The 13,944-nt window shown below is 39.8% G+C and overlaps 1 protein-coding gene across 2 annotated transcripts in view; it reads right to left on the bottom strand.

The window, feature by feature from the left end:
• The window catches only part of EPS8 (epidermal growth factor receptor pathway substrate 8), an 84,469-nt gene that overhangs the window by 24,166 nt on the left and 46,359 nt on the right, over nt 1-13,944 (bottom strand). The window contains exons 13-15 of one of the 2 annotated variants that reach the window (XM_019544498.1): nt 13,252-13,400; nt 8,572-8,755; nt 2,098-2,231 (exon numbers count right to left, since the gene is read on the bottom strand). In XM_019544498.1, coding sequence (XP_019400043.1) covers nt 2,098-2,231; nt 8,572-8,755; nt 13,252-13,400 — 467 coding nt within the window. The remainder of the gene's footprint in view (nt 1-2,097; nt 2,232-8,571; nt 8,756-13,251; nt 13,401-13,944) is intronic. The other variant, XM_019544499.1, reaches the window with a different exon arrangement.

The raw sequence follows: 13,944 nt of genomic DNA, 5'->3' as shown, positions 1-13,944 counted from the left end.
TTTTAAGCTTTCTTTTCTCTCTGGTTAGTTTCCCTGATCTACTTGCAATCCTCATGTTCCCTAGAAGCTCTGCTAGCAGCAGCATGGTCCAATAACCAGATTTAACTCATTTCCCATTACAAAAAAACCCAAACAACTTAGGGATGTTCATTAGTTACAAGCTTAGCTTCTACCAGTAAACTGTGAGTTAAAACAAGCTGTTCCTGAAATGGGAAACCTCAGGTTTTATCCCCCAAAATCTTCTCCCTATACTTCTCTCTCCAATCTCTTCACAATGTCTTGGCACATGTTGTTGAATAGAGATGATTTTATTAGTTATAAGAATATGCTGCCCTAGGGATGAACTTTCCATTAACTACTGGTGACATCATTGAAAAAGCCAGACCAGCCAGAAAAAATGCATTTGTTATCTTGGATACACTGCTGGAAACACCTTTAATAAAGGTGGCAGTATTAGACTGAAATACTCCTCTCTCAGTTGATCTAACTCAGGATGTGCAAAGAAAGTTTCCATGACTCGGTGCAGATACAGAGCTAAGAGTGACACTGAGGCTATGTGCAGAGCAGTCCTTAGATAAGAACCTTAGAAGTATCCAAGTTTGGGTGAAAGACTTGATATGAATGCCATTGTTATTTCTGCATTAATAAAGACAAGGTTCAGGAAAGGGAGAAAGTTTTCACTTGGTACAGCACATGGAATATGCTCCAGAGCACATTGGAAAAAGCTCTTTTTGACATATGTGTTATAAATGGATGAAGCGTTATACTATAGTAGAAGATATAGAGGATGGGGGTAGAGGGGTGGGAGGAGGGGCACAAGGGACTTATTGAGATTCAGCTGAATCCACTCTAAACATTTCGTCTGTCTTTTCTATCCTGTAAGTGAATGCTAAATTGCAATAATTTACTACATTTCGTTAAGGGATAACATCAAGCCATTTTAGTTCCTTTCTGTGAGATAGGAGAGATGAAACAATTACAATGGATTGGATGTTCATAAGTAATAAGCTCCTCTACCTCACTTTTAAAATAGGATATTTGTTCATTTGTGAGGCTTCATCTATATGCCAAAGTTTTACCAATTATATTGATATAGTTATACTAGTGTAATCCCACACAAATGAGCAATCTTACTTTTGTGCTAGAAACTCAGTCTAAATACCTTCTTAAAAAACAAACTAAACACATCTAAGCTGGAATAAGATTTTTCACATTGGGTAGTTATAATAATATAGCTGTATTGATTTACATTCACAATTTAGCCTGTTCTCATGGAGAAGTGCAAGGCCTAATCAGAGAGCCTGATTGATCTCAAGGTACTGATTCGTCTCAATCGACTGCGGTCTGGGACAAAGCAAAGGGGATGGGAACAGTGTGGGCAAAAAGCCCTTTTTACACTGTGTGGAATAACTGCTTGTAACAATTTCAGATCAGTATGTGCAATCTGACATGAGGAACAGGGAACAGCCGTGACTGATTGTTATTCTGAAACATCAGTGCTGTGATTAGAGGAAAAAAATCAAAACCAAAAAGGCAAAGGAAATAAACTGAAAAACTAGACAAAAAGTCCCAAACAAACATTTAAAAGAATGACAAAGGAATATAAAATAGGCTTGTAATTTTTTGTATTTTCAAAAGAATAAATAACATTTTAATTTCGGAAACAAAACAAAAATATAATAGCAGCCTTCAACTACCTGAAAGGGGATTCAAAAAGAGGATGGAGCTAGACTGTTCAAACAAAATGTAATAGTAAAAAAATGTACTTTGAATCCAAGTAAGAAATTCTGTGCTCTCAACATTGTATATACTTAATTTACTTAATTGTTTGGGGTTTTTTTTTTGTTTTTGTTTTTTTACAGAAGCACTCACTTATGAGAACTTCTCATGAGCACAGAGAGTAAGCTGAAGGAGCTTTGAGAGAGAGAGATGCACTAAACAAAAGCAAAAGCAAATACAAGAAGGATTGTCTCCTTGTGGAAATGATTAAGTACTGTGAACTTAGAAGTAAGAGTAAACAACGCCACCTGCACCTCAAAAGCAATTAAGTTGGGACAGTTATCCACAGCTCTAAACATAATGTCCATTCAGTGTTACCTATCTACATGTCGGCTAACAGTTTGCTTAAAGGCAGCCACAGCTGCCCCCTGGTCCAGCAGAGGCCCTCTTTTGTAAACTGTGTTACTGAATGCATACCCATCAGATGGAGGATAGTCTGGCACACTGGGATGCTGGAAAACAAAACAAAGAAACAAAAAACAGGATAAATGTTACACAGATAACAGTAGGTATTTAATTTATGACAACATCTTCTGACACACATAGGGTCCTCACCAGCATTACACACAGGGAGGGCCCTCAGGTGTTTGTTGTTTTGATACAAAACATTAATTGCCCGTGCATTTTAAATCATGAACAAAGCTGAGAAGAATAAGGATAAAGAAATTCGATCCTTACTCATCCTGCCATATCAATATGGAAGCTGGTACTTTTTAGTAAGACAATTCAGTAATTCACTAGATCAAGGTTCATGCCATTGCTTCAAATGTCTCTGTAGCAACAGACTTTTATAATCAACAGTGACCAAATACCTTTAAAAAGCTTCAGTAGGGAAAATGTTTTAAGGTTTTCTTCTGGATGTGGACACTCTAAATCAGATCACCTACAATTACAATTATCTAATGCAAATTCTGTGTATTTGGATACTCAGGAACATCAATCCCTTACTTTGAAAGTGTAAATATTATTCTGAGAGCCTCATTTCCCCCATTCTCCCACTTTGACACTGAGTAGTGCCAGAATCAGGGGAGGGAAGGGCTAAGGTAATATTCAGTAAGCACAAGGATAGAAGAGGAGATGTGCCTAGTAAAATACAATTTATTGGGAACTCATATATCATAATAATAGGTGTGTTACCAGGAATTATTACATGCAAACTGTTAAAAGCTACTCATCCTAGGCCTCCTTTCCTCCCACTATCAGCAGAACATAAAGCAGTGCCATATGATATTGAAGGACTGGTAGAGTCTAGCAACTTGTGGGCCAGAAGCTACCAAAAACGTAAGTGCTGTTCTAATTTTTATTTGGTCTGTAACCTAGGGGAAATCACTTACCTAACCTATGCCTAAGCCTTCCTCAACTGTGACACAAAAGTAACAGGTATGTCTACGCTGACTCTGTGTCTATCCACTTGTGATGTTTCTGCTGACAAATAAAGTCCCGTCCAGTTGCTTCTGCTCTGCACATTAACCCCAGAAATAAGGCACTGAGGAAGCACTGGGAAGCTTCCAGCCTCCCTTCAGCATCTGTCTCTGAAAAGCAGGAAAGCAGCAGTTCAGGGGGTGGGGGGCACACCTCAAACATCTTGAGTTTGGAGAGAGCAGAGCAGGAGCTGATTTGTTTGTGGCAGCCCCAGGAGAGAGTGTGCAGACACATTAAATGATACCTTCTTATCTTGAGGGCAGAAAGGGTCGTCAAGGCAAATCAGAAACCAATTATATAGCATATATAAGGTGCTAAAAAAACAATGCTCTTAAAACCTCCTAACATGGCATTGAGCACCCTAGACCTTAAAGCATATAAGCAGCAGATAACCTGGAAACAGTAATTCACTGTCCTTTACGCAGAAATATATTCGTATTGCATCAGCTCTCTTGAGCTTCAGTCAGTGGTTTCTCCTCCCCATCCCCCATTTCCATTATAGTTTGATATAATTATTGCTGAACAGACTGCACGTGCAGCCCCTGCATGCAACCATCTTAAAACTCAGGGGTGAGAATTTTTTTCTTGAATTAGTATCTGTGATGCCCTCCACTAGACATCAGATCAATCCCTTCTTGTGGGGGTTAGGAACTGTAACCATGGTAGCAACAGGCATATCATTATTTCATGCTGGGTCATATTTTTTTCTGAAAAGGATGCCCTGCGGGAAGATGGAATCCAAAGGGGAAGAGGTCTGGGCTTTACTGTGCTGGTACCTGACTGTTTCTAGATCATGGTGTCAGCAAATGTTCATGTACAAAAAAGGAGAGCTTAGGCAAAATCTCGTTACTAATTTCTCTTAGGTGAAAATGATACAACACAAAGAAACTGAATGCATTGAATTAAGGAGAATGTGAAGGACTTACCAAAAAAAAAAAAAAAGTATTTTCCTGTCAACCCCCATCTGATTTTCTCTTTAGCTATTATCATGTATAACCCATTTGCATGCTAACTAATTGGTAATTAGGCCAACATTCAGGTATCACCTTCTATATTGTCATAATTTTCATGTAGACAATTAGCATTTTGCATTCACACAGCAGCTTACATTGAAGGACTTAAAGCACGTGACAAAAATATCAAAGTTCACAGCCCCTCTGAGATAGGTGTCATTGTAGCTATGGTCCCAGTGAGGAAGCCAAAACAGAGTTAATTTAAATGACTTTCCCAAGACATTTAGAAAAATCAGTGGCAGAATTAGGAATAGAACCTAGGAGTGCTGAGTTTCAGAGGTGCACACTCTTTGGTTAGTTTTTCTTGGTAATTAGCCACACAATTAACAATCAAAATGGCATAATATTAAAAAGGGACTTAAAAATCAATCATTGCAACACAAAAGTCACTTCTACCAGAAAAAAAAAAATACACACACACACACTTACTGTAACTACAAATAATGCCTAAAATGATGATAAAAATTTTATTCACAATCTCCAAGAGGAGAAAATAAAAATGTCATTTAAAAACGCACAAAAAATTGTGAGGCAGACAGACTGCAATAGGACTTAAACTAGGTTTTTGTTTCTTTAAATACTAGATTTCAAATGACAGTATCCCATGCAATTTAACTCAATGACCAAGGGAAAAAAAACACATTAAATAACTTTCTTTGTCAGTATATTTGCCCTTTGATGCCTTGTTGGGTATTGGAACAAAAAGTCAAGTAATATACAACATGAAGGATAATTTCTTCATTCAGGATACTGTCTTCATTCAGGATACCTCACTTTCAGGATAAAGATGAACAAATGAAGATATTTTCTTGGGAATTCTTCATTCAGGATACCTCACCTTAAAGATGTCTCCTTTCCCTGAGTCTCCCCCATTTCAGATGATTGCCCCAATGACTAAGCTATTGCCTATTCCACAATGGCTCTATTTTTATTTTCTACAAAAAAATCATTCCAGCTAGTTTCATTCTAGTGTGGAAAATGTCAAGGGACAGGAAAACTGCTTCCTATTATCTCTATTAATTTCTCTGCCCTCCCTGTGAACATAAACATCCTTTTCCATCAGCTTTCCAAACCTAGCTGGACAGGCCTCAATCAAGAACCGGGAGCTGGATACACTTCAGAATGGAGACCACCCTTCCCTGTATGATCCCAAACCTCCTCAGCATAAAAACATGCACCACCGGAGTAACTTACAAATACAGATGGTTAAAAGAAGGTAGTTGAAGGAAGGTTGTTCAGATGGTAGCTGGGTGCTTTTACATTAGCTGTGGTTTTAAAAATCTTCCCCCAAATCTTTTTATGTAGACGCTGTCTTGCTCAAACAATTGTGGATATGCTAACTTGTAAACAGGGGAAACATCACCATCACTCTATTTCTAATATAGCAGTATTTACTTTTCCCACCCTGCACATACTTCTGGCTTCTGCAGAAATGGCCTAACAGTGACAAGTGAAGCATAAGGATTGATTTTAACCTACAGCTCAGTTTGGGAACAAGGTAAGCAGCCCTCAGTGCTGAAAGAACAGGTTAGAGACTACTTAGAAAACCTGGACATGTACAAGTCCACGAGGCCAGATGGAATGCACCTGAGGGTGCTGAGGGAGTTGGCTGATGCGATTACAGAGCCATTGGCCATCATCTTTGAAAACTCAGGGGGATCAAGAGAGGTACTGGATGACTGGAAAAGGGAAAACACAGTGGCCATATTTAAGAAAGGGAAGAAAGGATCCAGGGAACTACAGACCAGTCAGCCTCACCTCAGTCCCTGGAAAAATCTTGGAGCAGATACTCAAGGAATCCATTTATAAGCAGTTGGAGGAGAAGAAGGTGATGGATTCACCAGGGGCAAGTCATGCCTGATCAACATTCTCACAGGCAAGCTAAGGAATTATGGACTGGATGAATGGACTGTAAGGTGAATAGAAAACTGGCTGGAGCATTGGGCTCAGAGAGTAGTAATCAATGGCTCAATATCTAGTTGGCACTCCTCAAGGGGAGTGCACCAGGGGTTGATTCTGGGGTTGGTTTTGTTCAATGTCTTCATCAACAACCTGGAAGATGGCATAAAGCGCACCCTCAGCAAGTCTGCAGACAACAACAAGCTGGGGGGAGTAGTAGATATGCTGGAGGGTAGGGCTAGGATTTAGAGTGACTTAGACAAATTGGAGGATAGGGCCAAAAGGAATCTCATGAAGTTCAACAAGGACAAGTGCAAAGTCTTGCACTTAGGACAGAACAATCCCACGCACCAGTACAGGCTGGGGACTGACAGCAGCTCTGCAGAAAAGTCCTTGGGGGTTACAGGGAACAATAAGTTAAATATGAGTCAGCAGTGTGCCCTTGTTGCCAAGAAAACTAATGGCATACTGGGCTGCATTGGTAGATGTGTTGCCAGTAGGTCAAGGGAAGTGATTATTTCCCTCTGTTCAGCACTGGTGAGGCCACATCTGGAGTACTGTGTTCAGTTTTGGGCCTCCCACTACAGAAAGGATGTAGACAAATTGGAAAGAGTCTAGTGGAGGGCAACAAAAATGGTTTGGTGGTTGGGGGACATGATTTATGAGGAAAGAGTGATGGAACTGGGCTTATTTAATTTAGAGAAGAGAAGACTAAGGGGAGATTTAATAGCAACCTTCAACTACCTGAAGGAGCGTTCGAAAGAGGATGGAGCTAGGCTGTTCTCAGTGGTAGTAGATGACAGAAAAAGGAGCAAGTTTCAAGTTGCAGCAAGGGAAGGTTAGGTTAGATATTAGAAAGAATTTTCTCACTAGGAGGGCAGTAAAACACTAGCAAAGGTTACCCAGAGACGTGGTGGAAGCTCCATCCTTGGGGGTTTTCAAAATGTGGCTAGACAAAGCTTTAGCTGGAATGAGATAGTTGGGGATGGTCCTGCTCTGAGCAGGGGGGTGGACTAGATGACCTCCTGAGGTCTCTTTCATCCTTAGCCTCTATGATACTGTTAGGAACTGTATACAATGGTTAGCTTTCTCCCAGTCACAACTAATATTAACAGAGGTATTCAGGTGACAGTCCCTCCTTGGCTTAAACCAGAACTAAATCAGAAAGTTTTTACCATGTAAATAATAGATTTTAAAAATATATATATAGTAAAAAAATTGAAAAAAAATTTTTTTTTTACTTTCTATTTTTCAGTTTAAAAACCTATTATCTTTTTTATGCAAAGAAATCGTGTTCTTCAAAACCACTCACAGGAAATAATGTACACCTCCCAATCAACTCTATTTCAGATACTAAGGGTACTTTTACACGTGCTCCCATACACTGATTAGAACGTGTTGGAAGACACTTGATTAAATCGAGGCTGCTGAAGCATTCTAATGACAATGGTTCAGCATGCTGCAGTATCTTCTGTATTCAGTGTCTGTATATTTCAAAAGTGGTGGCAGGGGCGCTTTAAGTAAAGTTTGTCAAACAAGCTTTAGTTAAAGTGCCCCCACCACCATTTTGAAATATAGGACAGTGAATACACGAGATGCTGCTGGTGTTTTAATTAGAGCAGCTCCTGAGAACTGCTTTAATTAACGTTCTGGCACCCCCCCCACTCCTCCCCCAAGCACATGTGCAGACTCAGTAAAAGTACGAGGATAGGGGATTTTCCCTTGAAGTGCAGCAATCTGGAATATATTTCCAGCCTGCATCCAGCAGAGCTCAGATTTGATAATCTTTTCCAGACCATCTGTTTCTTAGGAGTCTGAAGGAGATAAATGTTGAGAGTTAGCTCAACCAGAATGACTCTAATAGGCAAATAAGCAGGCCTGTCTTTCACAAGCAGGTTCCTCCAGTGCCTCTGCTCTGAATTGAATTGAACTGTATTGTGTGTCTGCTTTGAAATATGGTGAAAGCAGCTCGAGATACAAAGGGGTGTGCTGAATTCAGAAACAATAAATAAATTATTATAATTGCTTTTATCACACAAGCCATATAACTCCAAGCATTTCAGAAAATCTTCTACAAAACGGCATAAAAAATACTGATCTAGATTTTACTGAATACACATGTATGCAATCTAATAATATATGGTCTTTGAATACTGTTGTACTCAGAGCATAAAACTGGATCCCCAGGGACCACAATCAACTCTCCAATTTTAGTCTATGGAAACCCTGCACCCTATGAATTCAGTTCAGTGGGAGCAGAATGAGTGCCTTTATTTTCTTTTTATTCTTGCATGAACCAGACTTGTACTTAGAGAAACACATATAATGTCAATAGAGTTCTAACCAGTTTTTACTGGTGTGGCTGACAGCAGAATCTAGCATTACCTTTAGTGGTCCCAAGCTATACTCTTGGACCCTTATCCCCTACCTTACAAAATGTGTTAGCAATTAACCTTACCTCAGTTGACAGTCTTTTCATTTCTTGTTTGCGCTGCTGCTCTGCAACATTTGCCACAGACTCAGCCAATTGATTCAGTTCTTGTTCCCTGGGAGCTCCCATAAAGCTCAGCAAAGGAGGCTCCCAACCATTTCTGAAGCGTGGAATATAAGGTGGAATAAAATGGTCTTTGGGCCAGTCCACTCTGTAAAAAGGCAGTCATGTATCAAGAACCAGACCATTACAGAAAACAGTATTTACTGAGGATTGTTGTGTTTCTTTCTGGAATATAAAGAAGATGCTCCTGGCCCAGTCAGCTCAGAGAAAGAGATATTTCTCATGCAATGCAGAAGATGGGTGACAAAGAAACCTGGGTTATAATTATTCAGGGGTGAATAATGATAAGTATTTACCCCAGAACACCTAGAAGTCCAGCCCCTCTCTCTGCTGGGTTAGCATGGACAGGCTTCAGAGCAGCAGCAGGCTGTAAAGTGTGGTTTAAAAAGTAGACATGGAAGCTGGAAACACTGACTATTTATCTAAGGGCTTTGTTACACAGTAATTTTGGGCAGCTCCTGGAGCTCTTGAGCCCTGGATTGTCTGCATATTAATGACTTAAAGTGGTTTTAAGGACTTGTTATGTGGCTTAAAGTTACACCACTGTAGGGCAGGATTATTTCAGAGCCATGCTACCCAGCTCTTGTTTCATTAAGGCATGGCCACTCCTCACAAATATGCTGCCCAAGCTGAAGTCCTTCAGTATCCTAGGATCTTTCACATACCCGTCCATAGAACAAGCCTGTCCTTGCTCATAGCCCTGTAGTGGCAACTCACAGCTACACATACAGCTCCTAGTCCTGTCCCTGCTCACCAGACCTCTAGTGGCAAGTCACAGCTGTGCAGATGGGGGACAGAAAGGGTTTCTAGACTATGGGTGCAACTGCTCCAAACTCCAGGCTAGCACTAACAACATTCGCACAGCTTACAACGTAAGGTGTAACAAGGGCTAAAAGCTATGAAGGTGAAAGCTAGACTACAGGATGAATTGCTTTTGTCACACAAAAGAACAAAAAGCCTCACAGGAGTCAATGTAATCACTAAATTTGCTGAACTGAATTTTCTAACACAGGCTGCATTTCTGAAAAGTATTGTGTTATTCCTTAGAGATCCATTGGTATTCATCATCTGAACTCACTGTATCTGAAGAAGTTTTTCATGGTCTGCTGGGCCTATATACTGTACATAAAACATTGCCCTACAGCATGAATTATTGCCTCCTCAAAGGACAAATAGACCTCAGAATACACTTTATAGTTTCTTTTAACATTACTTATTGTGGGCATTGTTAAAAACAAATCAAGGCGACAAATGCTATCAAACCAGCGAGGAAGCAGCCAGCATTTACTCAGGCACCAACATGTTGATGTTAAGTTATAACCAAGCTCAGTAATCCCTAAGTTATTAATGATCTTCATGTTGTTTCGTGACAAAATATAGCTAAGTTGCACAGCACAGAACCATTTCACCAGCAGGAAAACAAGAGAACATGTAGCTTAGTCACACCATTACTTTAAGGGTTCAAACCTTCCAAATGACTGACGCATACTACTTTTTGGAATAAACCATTATTTTTTCAGAGAGGATTGGATGGGTCAGGGGAATCAACACAGAATACAAATCCCTCTTATTTTTAGGTCATGCCTTCAATTCCAACAGGGTACCCCCCCCCATATGAGTCCACAAAATCAGATGCCTCTGCTGGATCACAAGATTATCAATTATCAATCTCAGGAAAAGAGCCAAAGGAAGGATGGGCTTGTAGATTTTTGACCCTAATGAGGGTTGAGTTCAGGAATGAGAGGGAGTACAAGGATCTTTGAAATGACAAAAGCCTATGGCTGTTCAGCATTTCCTCTGTGCACTTCAGATTTAAACAATACATTCAAGTATGTTTTTTTATTTAAAAGCACATCATAGGTTGGGGCTTAGTTTATGATTTGATCCGAGTGGGTGGATGAATACATTCAAAATGTATGACACTTCCGAACCAAATCCTAATATATTTCATGGATAAAAAAAACTCAATAAGGGGAGGCAATAGGGGAAGGCTTATCAGCGTTCTCAGGGAGAAAACAGGACAATCAGTTTCATGCCTGAAATGTTCATATACTAAAAAGGGGGATTTAATAGCAGCCTTTAACCATCTGAAGGCTGTTATGAAGATGATGGAGCTAGACTGTTCTCAGTAGTGGCAGATGACAGAACAAGGAGCAATGGTCTCCAGGAGCAGCAAAGGAGGTTTGAGTTAGATATTTGGAAAAAACCTCTCACTAGGAGGGTGGTGAAGCACTGTTACCTAGAGAGGTGGTGGAATCCTTGGAGGTTTTTAGGCACGACTAGAGAAAGACCCATCTGGAATAATCTAGTTGAAGATGGTCCTGCTTTGAGCAGGGGGTGGACTAAATTGACCTCCTGAGGTCCCTTCCCACCCTCATTTTCTGTGATTCTATTATTCTAATAAGAGACATGGGAAGCAAACAGAAAAAATTGGAGGTCCTAGTATAATAGAGGAATTATGTAATTGGGATTATGGAGATATAGTAGGATAGTTCACATGATTGGAGTGCTGTCATGAATAGTAATAACTTGTTTAGGAAGGACAGGTAGGGGGGAAAAGGGGTGGTATTGCCCTATATATAAAAAGGAAATACATATGTATTCTAGGATACAGTACAAAATGATGGCGGTAGACCTGTTGAAAGTGTCTGGGTAAAGGTCAGGGCGAGAGCAGCAGGGGGATGTCACAGTGGGCATCACCTAGAGGAGAACAAGGTGATAAGGAACAGACAGCATGGATTTACCAAGAGCAAGACATGCCTAACTAACCTGATCAACCCAATTTCCTTCTGCAATAAGGTTTCAGGCTCTCCGAATGGGTGTGAACATGCGGGGAGGAGGGAGGTGTGTGGGTGGGAGACAGTAGATGCAATAACCCTTGACTTTAAAGAAATGCAGGTTAGATTAATACAGTAGGGTGAATACAAAAAATTACTGGATCATTGTGCTCAACAAGACATCCAAGTTCAATGTCTAGTTGGCAGGAGTTATCAATTGGTTCCCTAGGGGTCTGTCCTCGGTCCGATATTTAACATCTTCATTAATGATTTAGACAATTAGACTGAGTGCATACCTATCAAATTTGCAGATGACATCAAATTTGTTGGAGTTGCAGACACTCTTGAAGGTAGGGCTAGGATCCAGAATTACAGGGATAAACTGGAAGAATGGGCCAAAAAAATCAATCAGATGAAATTCAACAGGGAAAATGCAAAGTCCTGCACTTGGCACAAAATAACTGCATGCACAAACGCAGACTGGAGAATGATTGGCTAGGTTATAATACAGTAGACAAGGACCTGGAGGTTACCATGGGTCATAAGCTGAATATGAGCCAACAGTGTGTTCTTGTTTCCAAAAAGCCAACAGCATGATGGGTTGTATTAACAGAAGTATCACAGGCAAATAAAGGGACGTGATTCTTCCACTCTATTCAGCACCTGGAGTATTGTGTCCAGTTTTGGGCCCCACACTTCAAGAAGGATATGGACAGATTGGAAAGAGTCCAGCAGAGAATGAGAAAAATGAATAGAAGCTGAGGAAGCATGACTTATTTGGAAAGACTGAAATAGATAGGGTTGTTTGGAGATTAGGAAGAACTTTCTTGGCCATGAGGGTGGCCAAGCATTGGAACAGGCTACCTAGAGAAGTTACAGAATCTCCATCCCTGGAAATTTTCAAGAGCAGCGTGGACAGACACTTGGCTAGGATGATTTAGTCACAGATGTTCCTGCCACTGCAGATTATCATCATCTGAAGTAACCCAACTCCAAGAACCACGTGGTTTAGAAACACTGTATTGATTTTAATTTTTTTCAAATGTCCTGTTATTAGGCTTCAAAGCCTATAAGAATCCCAGACACTGTGGGTGTGGGTGTACAGCCAAAACATAATGTATGAAGAGGGAAAATATTTGCTATGTTCTAACTGCAGGCACTGATGAATCCATTACATTAAAAGTGTGGATTCCCTTATGCATATACACTTAACATCATTCAATTGTTAAATTAACACCAGTGCTTAAATAAAAACCTTTTCCTTAAAAGACATTTTGGAGACATCAATAATGTTGTAAGCCTGCTGCTTTAAATAATTTTGGAAGTTCAAAGTAGAAATCTATTTGTAATTCTCTTTATAATAATGTTGTCATTATTTAGTTACTAAATAATGCACTTCCCTTAAAATAGACTGTTAATTGAGTCCAGCTGGATGATGACCAAATGACAATGGAAATGGAGGGGGAGATTGGAAAGGGAATGGAAAGGGCCATTTAGAAAGATTATGCAGTTAAGTTTGCCCTTTTGATATCACAGGCAAAATAAAAAGCCACACTTGGAACTGTTTTCATTTCTAAACACCACCTTCCAACTCCTCAAAGGTTGGCCTGATGTCCACTGAAATCAAAGAAAGCCTTGACACTGACTTCTGAAGAAGTTAGATCAGGCTCAAAGCAAGCCAAAATTTACATTACTTACACAGAGTTTACTTTAGCATGAACAATCTGGTGAGTACAGAGATATTTCTAGTGACCTGATATTACATTGTCAAAAATCATCTCTAAAATATGCAAAGAGATTTTCTTACCTGGCTTTGGTCCATGCATCACCCAATGACATCCACAATTGCCCTTCCTCACTATTCACAGTAAAACGCAAAAAATCTATGGTATCCTTTGTTAGGAGGGGGCTGAGTACTGTACCAGCAAGTTCTGGACCTCCAGTTGCTTGTACCACCTACATGAAGACAATTTTAAAGTACTATTTATTCAATTTAAAAATCAATGGATTTAAATATTCACGCTCAACAGATGTTAAGTGAAACTTAAAGAAAGGTTGAGACTACAGGGATTTTGTATAGAAGTGTTAAAGAGTAGGCCTGGAGCAGACAGCTTTTTAAAAGAACATGCCTTTACCTTAAAAAGTAAAAACAAAAAAAAAAAACCAAAAACCCAAACCCTAAAAAAAGTATTTTTCTTCTAGAAGGCCACAAGTTAAAAATACCAGTGAGAAGCTCATGTTACTGCATTTGATAGAATCCTAATGAAGCTGGTGTCCTGAGGATCAGGTATAACCTGTTGCTGCTGGCAACCTTATCATTGCCCTCATCATGTGAAAACACTTTTGCCTGTAATTCTTCAAATGCCATTTGTTTAGTTTCCCCCCGCCATTTTAGATGTGGCATGGGATGAGATTTCTTTATAGTTCTGTGATCAAATTGCATTTAACTAATAAAAATACTGTCTAGATCTCCTTATGGTGGATATGCATTTAAATCTCT

This window comes from Crocodylus porosus, unplaced genomic scaffold (assembly GCF_001723895.1).
Source record: "Crocodylus porosus isolate Cpor-Errol unplaced genomic scaffold, CroPor_comp1, whole genome shotgun sequence".
NCBI classification, from domain to species: domain Eukaryota; kingdom Metazoa; phylum Chordata; order Crocodylia; family Crocodylidae; genus Crocodylus; species Crocodylus porosus.
The sequence above is the reverse complement of the archived record's forward strand: the minus strand, read 5'-3'. Positions and strand labels throughout refer to the sequence as shown.